Source organism: Sclerotinia sclerotiorum, genomic scaffold (assembly GCF_000146945.2).
Source record: "Sclerotinia sclerotiorum 1980 UF-70 scaffold_9 genomic scaffold, whole genome shotgun sequence".
Taxonomy (NCBI): Eukaryota; Fungi; Ascomycota; class Leotiomycetes; order Helotiales; family Sclerotiniaceae; genus Sclerotinia; species Sclerotinia sclerotiorum.
Window position 1 is genome coordinate 403,460 of NW_001820827.1, and position 14,168 is coordinate 417,627.

The 14,168-nt window shown below is 43.4% G+C and overlaps 7 protein-coding genes across 7 annotated transcripts; 4 read left to right on the top strand and 3 right to left on the bottom strand.

Moving 5' to 3' along the window:
• Positions 1 to 1,042: 1,042 nt before the first annotated feature.
• Positions 1,043 to 2,079, bottom strand: SS1G_07090 (hypothetical protein; the record flags this gene model as incomplete). The annotated part of the gene is made up of 4 exons (XM_001591594.1): positions 1,043 to 1,508; positions 1,630 to 1,654; positions 1,730 to 1,856; positions 1,921 to 2,079. 4 exons carry the CDS (start codon positions 2,077 to 2,079, stop codon positions 1,043 to 1,045), a joined length of 777 nt encoding a protein of 258 aa, XP_001591644.1.
• Positions 2,080 to 2,519: 440 nt separating this feature from the next.
• Positions 2,520 to 5,193, top strand: SS1G_07091 (hypothetical protein; the record flags this gene model as incomplete). The annotated part of the gene is made up of 7 exons (XM_001591595.1): positions 2,520 to 2,740; positions 2,838 to 2,923; positions 3,102 to 3,224; positions 3,717 to 4,128; positions 4,191 to 4,216; positions 4,293 to 4,318; positions 4,366 to 5,193. 7 exons carry the CDS (start codon positions 2,520 to 2,522, stop codon positions 5,191 to 5,193), a joined length of 1,722 nt encoding a protein of 573 aa, XP_001591645.1.
• Positions 5,194 to 5,500: 307 nt separating this feature from the next.
• On the bottom strand, positions 5,501 to 6,080 carry SS1G_07092 (predicted protein; the record flags this gene model as incomplete). The annotated part of the gene is made up of 2 exons (XM_001591596.1): positions 5,501 to 5,972; positions 6,049 to 6,080. 2 exons carry the CDS (start codon positions 6,078 to 6,080, stop codon positions 5,501 to 5,503), a joined length of 504 nt encoding a protein of 167 aa, XP_001591646.1.
• A 3,236-nt stretch (positions 6,081 to 9,316) lies between these two features.
• On the top strand, positions 9,317 to 10,579 carry SS1G_07093 (hypothetical protein; the record flags this gene model as incomplete). The annotated part of the gene is made up of 2 exons (XM_001591597.1): positions 9,317 to 10,208; positions 10,260 to 10,579. 2 exons carry the CDS (start codon positions 9,317 to 9,319, stop codon positions 10,577 to 10,579), a joined length of 1,212 nt encoding a protein of 403 aa, XP_001591647.1.
• A 444-nt stretch (positions 10,580 to 11,023) lies between these two features.
• On the top strand, positions 11,024 to 11,384 carry SS1G_07094 (hypothetical protein; the record flags this gene model as incomplete). Its single annotated transcript, XM_001591598.1, has 2 exons — positions 11,024 to 11,026; positions 11,289 to 11,384. The coding sequence occupies 2 exons, from the start codon at positions 11,024 to 11,026 to the stop codon at positions 11,382 to 11,384; spliced, it is 99 nt and encodes a 32-aa protein (XP_001591648.1).
• Positions 11,385 to 11,441: 57 nt separating this feature from the next.
• Positions 11,442 to 12,674, top strand: SS1G_07095 (hypothetical protein; the record flags this gene model as incomplete). Its single annotated transcript, XM_001591599.1, has 4 exons — positions 11,442 to 11,684; positions 11,743 to 12,122; positions 12,175 to 12,242; positions 12,295 to 12,674. 4 exons carry the CDS (start codon positions 11,442 to 11,444, stop codon positions 12,672 to 12,674), a joined length of 1,071 nt encoding a protein of 356 aa, XP_001591649.1.
• Positions 12,675 to 13,167: 493 nt separating this feature from the next.
• On the bottom strand, positions 13,168 to 13,942 carry SS1G_07096 (hypothetical protein; the record flags this gene model as incomplete). The annotated part of the gene is made up of 2 exons (XM_001591600.1): positions 13,168 to 13,482; positions 13,553 to 13,942. The coding sequence occupies 2 exons, from the start codon at positions 13,940 to 13,942 to the stop codon at positions 13,168 to 13,170; spliced, it is 705 nt and encodes a 234-aa protein (XP_001591650.1).
• Between the last annotated feature and the right edge of the window lie 226 nt (positions 13,943 to 14,168).

The window sequence follows — 14,168 nt, forward strand, 5'->3', positions numbered from 1 at the left end:
AAATCATACATTATCTAAGTTCTATGGAAGTGCGAAGCTCTCCTACAGAGAGCTTTGTCACGATTCACCATTAGGATTGATGGTGTTACGATGGTAGCAAACTGATTAATTAGGAGAGCTTAGGCCTTGTGCAAACACGATCAGATTTCATCGAATTAGTATGTGATCTTGGTCACCTGAAGATCGTATGCGCACGCACCATCAGAAATCGCGTGATAAGGAGTCTTGAGGAGCCAGAAAGCTCCTAGAGGCTCCCTTTATCGTTCATTATATAGTCAGAGTAGTTTCATAGTTTAGGAGCTTCGTGCTCAACTTAGTTATCAATTAGTTTACCTACATTCTACTTGATCTAGTAACGACTTCACTTCCAAGTGAAGACTAGTGATAAAGCCTTAACCCACAACTACCAATCAGACGAAACCTCAAGCAGCCGCTGCCTCCGGTACAGTATCGTTACAAGCTTCTCAATCTAGTCCTAATAGGACTAGTGCCCTGTGCACGTGCTACGCAGGAACCATTCACTTTAACAATATTTATAATGTAATATTTATAAGAAGTTAATTAATTATAAAATACAATATAAATAAAATTATATATTTAATTTTATAAATGATAATATTTATCAATAAAAAAATTGTTAATATAATAATATATACAATAAGAGAATACTCGGTTCTTTGAGATATAATAATGGACATTACTGTCACGATTCATTAATTCACGTGACCTCGAGGACCTTTTGGACCTTAGGGTCCCAAGGGTCCTCAAAAGATGATATAGGGTATATAAACATTCATTTAGTCTCGTAGTTAAGGAGCTTCGTGCTCAACTTAGTTATCAATTAGTTTACCTACATTCTACTTGATCTAGTAACGACTTCACTTCCAAGTGAAGACCAGTGATAAAGCCTTAACCCACAACTACCAATCAGACGAAACCTTAGGCAGCCGCTGCCTCCAGTATAGTATCGTTACAATTACTAATAGTTTTACTCATAGATAAGATTTATACAATACAAAATTACAGTAGTGTACTCGCATATCTATAATTTTGCTTTAATACCAGGCGCGAATGTCGTTCCTCTACTCGCTCCACCAATAGCTTCGACGATCTTATCTACTGTATTAAGAATCCATGCATTTCCTTCTTCACCTGCTAACCATTCTCCTCCCTCCACAGGTTCTTCGCCGGATGCTTTATACGTACCATCCTCAAACGCTTTCCGTAAACCAAATACATGGCTGGTGACCTGTGGACCCACTCCTGTTTGTGCTCTTAAGCATGTTATACCGATCAAACTTGTCAGAACTCTGCCGATCTTTACTGGTCGTGATGAAATAGGAGGGTCGCTGAAGAGGCTTGAGTAACAATTCAGAATGAAAACAGGGAGATCTGGATGCGATTCTGCGAGCTTGTCGAGTAATTTTGCTTCAAAGGGCCGGTAAATGGAATCCCATAGTCCGCGACCTCGGATTTTGGTGTCTTCAACATTGGTACTTTCCAATTCACTAGTAATTGAGACTACATTAGCAGACATTCAATGGGCATAAAATGGGGAACGAAATTACCGAGATGGGGTTTTATTCAATGAATTCATGATTTCATTCGGTAGGCTTGCCCGGAACTGACCTAGAACATTGATTGTTCTTGGAATCTAAGATGCATTGTTAGCTTCCGTTGCTGTATTCTCAAGTACATATATGCCATCTCACTCCATTAAAGCCTATACATTTCAAGCCTACTTCCCTCATCTGCTCCACGGTTTTCACCGTCTGCGCATGATCCTTGTCCTTAGTCGCAAGTCGGAAGAGCTCCAACATTGAGTCGGGAGAATTCATCGTCATAGTCGCAGCTGTCTGCCATTCGGAAATATCAGTTTCCCATTTTTATGATTTGGGCTTTTGATAGGAATTGATGTACCGAGATTGTCAGCCATGATGCCAGTCCAACATTGTTCGTGGAGGCTTCCTCCTTTATCTTTTGGAATACTGCGCGGATATTTTTGGGTGCAGGAGCATATCCAGGACGGGCATGTGGTGCGCTTATCAAGGCTTTCAAGGAGGGTGAGAGTTTAGACATAATGAGAGTGGTGAGAATTGTCTCGGAATGAAAATGAATTGCTCCATGAAGTCACTTTTAGGAAGATATGGCAGGGGACAGAAGGGGGTAAATTTGTCTGCCGAGGTGAGTTTGTCGGAGATTAAAATATTGCCATTGCCTGGTATCACGTGACATATGACCCGTTTGGGATGCCGAGGCCAAAATAGAACATTCTATTTTTCAATATCGTATCAAACCCCATGTCACTTCTCAATGCCTGGACCATTGTCTCGGACTTGACGGCCCCAGAAATAGCCTCATAAATCAGAACAGGCATACATAATCATTCACGTTGGACATCGTGTAACGATCAATCCATTTGATGTAGAGTTTGCACGGAAAGTTCGTTTTTGGTACACGATTTATCTTTATCCCTACCATAGCATTTGCTGCGGTCTGCTTTAGAGATCACGCCTGCAATGGATGAGCTACCTGCACAGGTATCAGGGGTATCTACTCATGATGTTAGAAATACAATTTCCAAGAAGTTTCCAAGGCAAGCCGCATGTCTAAACTGTCGACGTAGCAAAACCCGTTGTATCCGTGGCCCCGCGGATGTCAATTGTCAAAGATGCCGTCAGAATGATATGGAATGTCTGGTGCCAGATTTCCATGTAGGAAGGCGGAAAGGTGTCAAAAAGTGAGCCTCCGTCACATGTTTCGAGTAGGGTGTTCATAAGTCCGGATTATTGGATATCCTAGATTTGACTGTCTTGATCCTTGCTAACTTCATTTAGCAAACGAAGTGGACTAGATAAAGTAGTTCATCAACTCGAAAAGGCAATCAAAAGCTCTAAGAACCATAACGTTCCAAAAGAAGAAGGTCGGCGTCTACAGCAGCTTCTTTCCGAAGCCGAAAATCTCGTGTCTGGAGGGAATGAGAACCCTTCCGCCCAATCCATTGGCAGCCGGACCCTCAAACAATTTGATTAACGGACGACGTGAAACCAATGACGCATCCTTGTTTAGCTCTCACGAAACCACTTGTCAAATTGAGATAGATCACGTTGCTTTGGACGATGCTGAAAATCCTCTGCAGCTGCTTGCTCGTGCATCAGACCTTGCAGATACTGCGGCAAAGCAACGATGTATGCCCACTTCCCTTTCAAAGACCGGAGAGCTTCGTCGGTTTTTTGGACCGTTTCAACCACGCCTTGACGTTGGACGTGATATTGACCCTGTCAATATTGGCTTGGTGACTGAAGAGGAAGTGACTATGCTCATAGAATAGTGAGTCGTGCCTAGATCGTCCCAGGGTGTTCAACAGTCCAGATCGCCGTCTAGCAATAAGAGATTTCTTGAATTTTTCGAATTATTCACTGAAATTATCTAGTCAATTTGGAACATCCAAACAAATTGGAACATTGCATTCATTCGGAGTGTAGACTTTGATGGGGATAATTAATTGTATTCAAACATGAAAAGCTTTCAATTTTTTCTGCTCATCCGGACTATTGAACACCCTAAGATTCGTGTTAACGGATATCTCATTGATACTGATGATTTCAATAGTTTCTATACAGATCTTTCGCATACAAGATGGGGTCTCGATCCCTCCATTCACACGGCAGACTTTGTGCGCTCAAGATCTGCGTTTCTTTTAACATCCATGTTAGCCGCATCTGCACTTTTCATTCCTCTAGGGGCAGCTTTATCAAAGCGTCTTTCCAACCATAGGAAATATCTTGTTAAGCATGTTATGTCCAAGAGGTTTAGGTCGCCAGAAATCGTTCTCGCTTTCATGATAAATATCCCATGGATGTCACCAGAAAATCATTGGGCTGAAGACGAGACTTGTTCTTATATGGCTTTGGCGCACTCTGTAGCCCTCGATATATCTCTAAACAAGATCATCATATTGAATGCAAACAGTCTACAGACTGCCGTTCTAAAGTCAGATTGCATTAGTGCAAGAAAAGCTCTCGACATGGACGGTTTTGTTGATGTTGATCCCACGACACGATGGGGCCAGAAATTATTACGTCGGCGTGAAAGAATATGGCTTGCTCTATTCAACCTGGACAGGGGGTGAGCCAACTCCTTACGTTTACATTTGAAGGTGCTGATATTCCTGGAAAGCGTGTGCTTAGCACGAGGGAGAGCCTTTACCGTACAGGTATCTCCTTTCGTTGAAACTTGCGATGCATGGCATAATGCTGATATAGCTGATACCTGGGATGGCTCAATTGTAGCTTCATCTGTTTTGCGGCGAGATATCGTATGTAACTTTTGAGATATTCCCATAGAGACTAATAATGTGAACAGGCCAAGATCATTACTTCTATAAAAGACACGTGTGATAGCACTGCATCGACAGGATTAGAAGGGTATGACATTGCTCAAACCCTTAGACAAAGGGTCGATGACTTTTTCAACCACTGGTATTCGACCTGGACCACCGAAATAGGTCAAGACAAGGATCTTCGGCTGCCTCCTTATGTAGAAATCCTCGTTTCCCACACCCGTCTTGCTATATACAGTAATGTTCTTAATTATCCTGGGCAAACCTCGGCCATCTCTCATTTCTTTCGATCTGCTGGTCTCTCGTCTGCTTTGAATGTTATGAGAGCTGCGGTCCAGGGAGAGCCGCTTCTCAAGTCTATGCCAAACAATACTGCGATAATGGTCTCATTTTCGGCCTGTTTTGCACTTTACTTGTCGACGACGAGTACGAAAAATAATCCCTGTCTGAGAGAAAGTATCAAAGTTCTGATAGAAGAGACTGCGACGGTTTTGGAGAGGATAGGAAATATCACTCCTCACAGGAAAGGGAGTTCAGCGTTATATGGAATGCACTTGCAAGAAATTCTTCGAAATTCCCTGGCATTACGAAGGCCTGTTCCATATGATCCGTCAGTCCTCAATGGTGGACAAGCGGTTAGCAATACAGCACAGGAAACGCAGGAACGCGGATTAGAGCCTGGTTTCTTCGAGCCGCTCCAACTCTCCGCCATGTCGGTTGACCAGATTGTCGAATTCTTTGAAAATGAGGAAGCAACCCTTGGAATTAGTCCAACTAACTTACAGCTGGGCGATACTACAGGAATGGAATGGCTTGACTGGTTCGATTTTTACGAAACTGCAGAAGGCTGATAGCTTGTTCGTTATGGGACTATTATTAACCAGTTCTAATCATTTTGTGGCCATTTGTGCTTGACGTCTAAAATAAAAAAGCCAAGATAGTGGTGCTCTGCAGTGTCTCCAGTAGTCTGTTCAGCCTGCAGCCCGACAATTTATAACAGAGTTTTGGATATTGAAATCATTTTAACCATTAAATTTGATTTGAATACAGTTGGCTGCCTCTGATCACTCGAATGTAATTCGCACACACTATCGATCCCTGCCTCCTGGCTATAATCCATAGCTAACACTTTCCGGGAAGCTTGAAGCAACCAATCGGTCACAGATGGAAATCGTGCACTGAGCAACAAGTGCAATTCCTGGACGTGGATAAGTATTCCGTCCCAACACGATAGAATACGGCGTATTGCCTCCCAGGACTTTCGAAAAGATATCGTTCCTGGATATCACGGTCCTTGTGAACAATGTCCATCGAGACAGGGCGCTGGAAAATCCGAGAGTGGTATTGACATGCTGGACGTTCTTTTGCTTCTTCCTTGGTGGAGGACGACATTACATGTATCTCAGCAGAAGCAGAGAACTGGGAGCCCAAGGACTGAAGATCATGGAGAATATCTTTGGGTATCGTTGCAAGAACATGACGGCCTGAAGATATTGTGCAGTCAAAAAGCGAAAGTCCGGAATCAGTTCCATCCGCAGGTACAAATTCCTCGGGCTTTGTAAGCTCGACAATCATGCTACTCGATAATTCGACGTTATTTATGTTCTCGTGCTTTCGAGCCAGATTTTCTCTTCCATTGTGGAGTTAGCATAATCATGAACAGTAACACGGCCATGGGCGCCACAAGGAAACCACAGTAAACTTACTTAGGAACCACCAACGCTGAATTTAGTGCCATAGCAGAACTCTATGTTCAATATCCAATATCGAGCTAGGCATTGGCCGCTCTTGCGCATTCTCGTAATGTCGAGTTAGCTCACTCACCTCGAAGGACCTTTCAACAGCTATATGTGCTTCTAAAATGGTAGTGTTGTGAGACATTTTGCTGCCATTACTGCCCAACATGTCCGCCTCAATGTTGGCAAACGGAAATTGCTCATCAAAAGCATAACTTCATTTGTTTCAAGAGCACTCTTAGTCAAGCTAGATCCTACAATTGGCAAGTTCCGATCTAGGATGAACCATGTGCCATAGCAAGCGACTTCCATAAGGCTGAATACATAGAAACTAGATATTTCTCTAATAAGGGCATTGATCGCTAAAATCTGGCATTGGCGATCTGGCACAGCTTTCCTAACATTCAGAGGAAGGGCTTTGACCGCTTGTCGCTTCTTAGAACTTCGAGAGCTGTGAAACAATAAGCAGCTTGATTTTTGAATTTTGAGGGATGAAAATACTGATTGGCCTCGCTAAGCGTCTGCGCCAATTTCTAGATATGGAAGTAGCAGCATGCTGACCACTAAAATGTCGGAGGATCTGGCATACAACACCATGCCAGAAATTTTGTATAACTCATTTTGATTATGCCTACTCACTCCAAATCCTATCTGACCGCTGCTTACTCCAGCGCTCCCGTTTGCCCTGAGTTTTCACATGGTTTCCTTTGATACTCCTGCGCATACAGCAACAGTAACTCCGCTGGATGACATTCACGCTTCTGTATAGTCGCACAAATAATGCGGTTGTCGGTGGAAGCAAACACGAACGGTACTTAAGTTCTGACTGCATTTCACTACTATAATCTTTGCGCCCAATTCCTTGCGTGGTGTTGCATCACGAAGATACCCCACCATGGGAACTGCCGAACATTTCGAGGTTCAGTAGCTTTTTGAATAACCTATACCGCTTTTTCGTTCGCTTGGATTTTTAGCTTTGCTGTTAAATTTGGTGGAAAGTGCGGAATCACTGTTGGATATTTTGTGGCGGATAAATCTGTGACGCCCAAGTTATCCCAAGCACGAAATTTTTAGCCAAGACTTGAGCCGTTCTCGTAACACAAAGGGCTTTTTCTTTCAATATACACATATGCTGGCCGCAAAAGCTCCAAAATGAAGTTTGCCATCACAAGCCACGTAACGTTATCGGAATGAGGTAATCTTGGGCGAAATGTGAGCGATGGTCACTCTCGAGTCACGGATCGTTGGAATGGCAAATATTCAACAGGCTGGAGGTTTGCCATGATCTGATAATTGGCTATGCGGACGATAAAATATGTTGACAGATATGAGAATTCTTGGCTTTCCTCCTGAGCCGTCCCTTGTCTGGAAGCGCACGTTTCAGTAAGATCCTCACATTTTGAATACGAAGCTCCTCATAGTATGGCTTTGCGAAATGGTAGTTGGCTGATGTCATCTTTCTACCTTAAACCCCTCCACTAGAGAGAAGCCATGCACTCGATTGAGGCCAGCGAACTCATCATATCACCCTTAACATACTTGAGTAAGCCTGTCATGTCTCCGGAACCCATCCGATTCACAGGTAATCGTTTACCGTATCTCTCACACCGTGTTTGGTTTCATGAATCGACCGCTGTCTCTGGGTGTCGTGGCACCTTTAAATGGTAGATCAATGCATCATTCCCGTGTGATGAGGCAGTCTCACGTAGATTCTGCGAGACCGGGCGCTTTTTCATGGTAGTTGAGGATCGCGCAGACCTATCTAATTCAGCACTGAATCCTTGAAGATTGTGCTGTGGACTTTCATCATGTGCCGGGTGGAGGAAGGAGAACCTTGATATGATGCCAGATGCCGAAGGTTACAGGCGGCAACGGGTGTTAATTTCGAAGAGAATTGACTTGATTGTCACTTTCATGTTCATGGTATCGCACTCATATTTCTACAAGACAAGTATGCACTCCGTGGGCTGAAACGAAGCGGCATTTTCTAGCGTAATCAAGTGCCGGGCTGGAAAAGTTCTAGCATTCTCGATCAAGACTGTCATGACTGTCATGCGCAATTTTCTCAAATAAATTATGGGTGGAAACCAGGCATCTACAAGCAATTGGATTAGAGTACAAAATCTTGGATTTGCTCAGGTATTAGAGGCTCGAGTTTGGGAACTGTTCAATGCCTTTTGCTGTATAGGCCTCTTGAGCGTGTTCATTTTGAGAGAATTTTTGCTAGGATGATTATATGATCCGTTTTTTAACAAAAATATTCAAGTCTATATTTGCTTCGATCTGGTTGTGAGGTTTCTTTGGTTTCCGCCTTCGATTTACTTCGTCGGAAGCAAAAAAATCTGGCAAGAGATACCGGTAGCACATTATAACAGGATTCAACCATGATAGCCCGGAACCGAGTGGTAGATGGAAAATCAATTTACATTCGTTCAGCATCAACTCAAAATTCGAAATGAATTTCATATTTAAGATAATCTGAAAATTCAAGCCAATCTAGGAATCCAAAGTCTTTTGTTGTTGGACGGCAATCCGGAGTATTGAGAACATTGTGCTCATAAATCACACTCATCCCGCTATTCAGCACTGTTCAGAGAAGAGGAGAGATAGCCCTCTGGAAGTACAGAGACTGCTGAAAATGGTACGGTTGAGGAAAGGAAGAAATGGAATTGGAAGTGGGGGTGCAATACGCGTAGTATGTATTAAAGGACTACGCTAGACCTAATCTGATTTATTATGTCACTCAGTACCAAAAAAACAATACAATTTTAATTCTGAGCGGTATGGAATGATGAGTGTCAATGTCCACGGGCGATTAATGCAGGTACCTGCATCAGCCGAAACTACCACGCGGAAACTTGCTGGTGCGAGAACATGGCATCAAAGAGACCGTTGAAAGCGCCACACACGGGTGAGAAACTATCGAAATATATTTTTAGCAGACGTTATATGCCACATGCCTACTGAGATACGCAGGTAGTATTCTCAAACGGGTCGAACTGGAATTGCAACAGTAATCGAAAGACAGCATGATGTTGGCAAAGCGGCACAGCGCATGTAAAGCCCAGATTGGCACTGGGAAGTTTCTTGGTATTGAGCCTGCACCGGCATACCAGACACTGTATCTACTGGCTTCGCATGGCAAAGAACATATTATCTCACTCGCCGCTCCCGAGCTTTGGACACTTTGAACTAAGTTCTTTTTTACTTGTACCTCACTCCGCAGAGCTTCCTAGAAATGTTTCCTCTCGGGTTCGCAATCGCAGCGAGTCTCATAGTTCTGCCATCAGTACATTGTTCTTCGAACGTCAATCTATTGGTATCAGAATGGAGCAACTCTACCGTACAGCATTCACAAGGTGGCAATGCACTGTGTCTTTCTGGAAAGGTCCCTGTTCCCGTCATAGCTACAACGACAAATCTTCTACTACCCGAACTTGCTAGTCAAACAGAGATAACACAAATCTTCCAGGAATTACTCCAGAGCCATTCGAACATTATTAATACGACTTATGGAGGGACCTCCCGTATCAATTCAACATTTAAGGTGGACGCAACATATTGTGTACCTTCCTACGAAGAGACGAATTTCTCTGTAATGACAAATTCCTCCGCAAAGACGATACAGATTTTGACTCATGGTATGGGGCTGGACAAGAGTTATTGGGATATATTACCAGGTTATAGCTACGTGGATGCTGCTGCCGCTGCTGGATATGCTACTCTTAGCTATAATCGTTTAGGTGTTGGGGGTTCCGACCATCCTGATCCGCTCCAGATCGTTCAGGCGACAGTAGATGTCGAGATACAACATGGTCTCACATTATTGGTTCGACAAGGTTATTTCAACAAGATTTTCGAGAATGTAATCGGGGTTGGTCATTCATATGGCTCAATTATCCAGTTAGCCCAGAATGCGAAATACCCTAATGATGTTAATGGCACAGTATTGACGGGGTTTGTTAATGATGTGGCATCTTTAAGCTATACTATTGCTGCCAATAATCCTGCTGTCGCAGCTATCAACAATTCAACGTTATGGGGAAATTTGCCATATGGCTATGTAGTCCACGATACCGCCATTTCCATGCAACTTCCATTTTTTCGGGTACCTTACTTTCCAGAGAGCAGTAAGTGTTACCCGAATTTTCTTTAGAATCATTGCTAACCAATAATTGTAGCATTCAAGCATGAAGTAGCCCAAAAGCAGACCTATACTATCGGTCAACAGTTTACACTGCCTGCTATCTACTCACCCGCACCAAAATTCAAAGGGCCAGTTGATATAGTCATTGGAAAGTACGACTTTCCATTCTGCCAAGGAAGGTGCGATCACCCTGTCGATCTAGCTGCAGCGACCATACCAGTCCTGTACCCAGCGGCAGATTCCAAGTCGGAAAGTTTTGTTGTGCCAGACTCCGGCCATCTCATTAACGCACATTACAATGCTTATGTTCAGTTCGATCAGATCAATGACTTTCTTGATAGAAACGGGTTTTAGCGGACCGTGTCCCTTATTAGCTTGGCACCGTACATAAATTTAACCGTGTTATCGGTGCATATCATAAAATCGATATATCCGGAAATTGATTCGAATCAAATGTCAATCTATCCAATCAATAAAATTGTTGTGCAAGGTGCCAGGATGCCTCGAAGCTCCCTAGTAAAATAATGATGTATAAGTTCAAGGTGTCGCCATTGTTGCATAGGCATCATAAATTGCACTTTCATGTGGTATCCTTGGCATTCAATATTATAGCTGCAGCTTCAAGGGTCGGAACGGCAACCTTCGGTAAAGTATCCGGATGGCTCATGATATTTGACAAAGCGAACCCTTGTTACTCTGCCGTACTTGGTCTGATTATTCGGCTATTGAAGTTGCCCTGCACTAGTTCGCCTCCGGCTCTTCATTCAACAATTAGAGTGCGCGCTAAGCATATCAAACATGGTTCGTGTAATCGTATTAGATGCATCTTAAGTCTAGTGGTATAGACCAGATTATGGCTTTCTGCAATGACGGCCTGTTCGCGATATGCCGCTGAAATCCAGCCTTAATTGATTTGGCATCGTCTAGAAGATGGCCGCGCCACACGGAAGACTTATTCCTCGAGCATAACCATGTCACACATACCCCGCGTCCCTGCATTTTGTTGACATCTGACTCTGATGTGTAGAGTTTGGCGCATGAGCATATTGACAACTATATGCAGGGTGCTGGCAGACAGACAAAGATGGTTGTTGAGACGGTTTTTAAAAAGCTATACATTATCCACATCACTGAAGTCGGGAATACTGAGTGGAAATAAGAGCTTTCTTTCAGTGTTTACCGTTTACATTTGGCCCATACTATCACCTGCAAAGTCATGGTATCTCCATCGCATATCATAGTAGCCAATTTAGTTGTCGCTATTGCAGCAACCATAGCTGTTATTCTCAGATTTGTGTCACGGACGCTTATCAAATCTTTCGCTGCAGACGACTGGCTCATTCTTGCGGCATTACCTTTCGGATGGGGAATGGCAACTTGTACTATCATTGCTGTCCACTTTGGACTTGGACAGCATGCTCGGTCAGTGCCCCCTGAAAATATTGTTCCATTTATCCAGGTAAGTTCTTAGATAATTCCATTGACCAGATGAAGAAAATTGTCCTAAAGTGTAACAGGTCTACTTGGCTTCGGAGCTCATCTGGGCATGCTCAATGGCACTAATAAAAATATCCGTTCTCCTTCTTTATGTTCGCATTTTTGGGACCATGAGATATTTCCGTCTTCTTGCCTATGGCTTCGGCGGCTTCACTATAGCTTGGGCAATAATGGTTATCTTTGTTTGTACTTTTCAATGTCTACCCGTTGCTTATCAGTGGGACAAAACAATCGAAGGAGGCCGGTGTATTGATTCTTGGCTTTTTTTTACCATCGGGTCGTCTTTCGACGTACTCGTTGATTTCGCGCTATTAATCCTTCCTCTCCCTGCGATCTGGAACTTGCAGTTATCAATACTTCAAAAGGTATCGCTAATTGTTATCTTTAGTCTTGGTTCAATGTAAGTTGATCCAAACATGTGTGGTGCGGTTGCTCCTATTGACACTTCAAAGTACTTGCGTCTTCAGTTTAATTCGACTCGTGGCGGTTGCTCAAGCTAAAGACGTACCGGATCCAACTTGTGAGTCTTCCGATGATTTGCACGTGGAACAAGTACTAAGTCAAATGTCTAGTCACTCTCGGAATCGTTGCAATCTGGTCAACGGCAGAACCTTGCCTCGGAATAGTCTCCACTTGCCTTCCTAGTTACAAACCGATCATCACAAGGATTTTCGGCCATAAAGAGGATGCTAGTAGCTCTGGTTCGAGCAAGCCGAGCGGTGGTAACAGTACATTTGGAAGCAAGTTCAGCAAGAATGGCGGTCGGCTCGCCCTCGCGTCAGCTTCCGAGAATGAGGATGATCATCAGTTGATCTACAATCAAAAGGAGTTGATTTCTCTCAAGACTTACGCTACCGCGAGCAACGACAGCACAGCAAGAGTACAGGATATTCCGATGGACAACATTCACGTACAAACAAACATCGATAGTACTTGGACCCATAAAGTCTAGGCTGCGAAATATTCGTTTCTACTCCAAATAATAAAATATGTTTGTTCTAGGTTAATTTATCGACCTCATTTCTGCGCCTTGTCGATGTTTGGAGTATTGATTTGTAGCCCGGAAGGTGATCCACTTCGGCTCGCAAATTCTAGCATTTGTCCGTTAAACTGAGTTTGGTTTTGTTCAACGTTTCTAAATTGCGGACATGTTGCCTCACGTCAAATCATAAGAGGTTTTTCAACAGACTTTTTAATTTTCGAAGTAGCTTGGGAGGTTGAAATACCATAGTATATTCACACGATCGGGGGACATTTAGAAATAGATTGGGACATAGTAATGTGTCCGTAGGTAGTAGCTGGTGAAAGTATAACCGAAATTAGACACGTGCTTGAATATATATTCATTCTTGCATTATCTATTATCTGCTCTTTTGGGTCTCCACGCCGTAAAGAGAGACTGAGAGTTACATAGATACCCTTGATTCTGCTGCTATCGAAATCACTTAAGCAGCAGCACTTTCGATAACTTGAGCCACCTTTCCTGGCATACTCAACATAACCATATGTCCAGCAGAGCACTTTTCAATCTTGCTTTCCGCCGCTCCTGCAAGTTGTTCTTGCAACGACTGTGGGATACATTGATCATTCTCGCATACAAGATAGACGCTTGGCACATCTTTCCAGCCAGTATATGTAATGGTTCCATTCCAGCCGGACGCAGGTTGCGACTTCAAGGCTTTCTCCCACTTCTCAGCATCTTTTTCATCCAGGTCATTAAAAAGAATCTTCTCAGGGTTGGCACAATACATAGCTCCGCCCTATTATTTGGCACAGTTAGACTCTGTTTATTATTGCCCATGACTTCAGGACTACGTAATAACCACCCACCTCCGTGATTTGAAATGGCAAGGGGCCATGAGTGAAGCCTTCTGGGAAGATTGCTGCTGTCAAAAGGACCAATTTTGTCACACCACCCTTCAATCCTTTATCCATGCGTGCTTTAGCTGTTAACCCTTCTATGGCACTCGATCCTATGAAGCCACCGCCCGAATGAAGAACCATCAAGACATCTTCTCCAGCATCAACCAATTTCTGGACAACAGTGCGTACTGCAGCAATGTCATCGTTCATATCTGGGTTACCTGGCGAAATGGTACCAGTGCTGGGCAGAGCGACTACCTGAGTCTTGAGATTGGTGGATTGAAGCTGTGAAATGACTTCGTCGAACACGGTTGGTCCTTCCCAAAACCCCGGCACGAACAAAATTGTAGGGGCCATACTGATAGGCGGATCTTTTTTATCAGCAAACCTCTTAGTATTGTTAAGAGTCAATGTAATTGATGAAACCGGCTGGTTGAATAAGTGTTGGGAACATGAAGGAAGTTAAGATAAACATATTTGACTGAGTGTGCGGCACAGCCTATTGAGTTGAAATGTTTTGTTTGATACATGACGCTTCACGATTGGTCAAATTTATATGGAAGCTGCAGGGTGTGCATGGGGG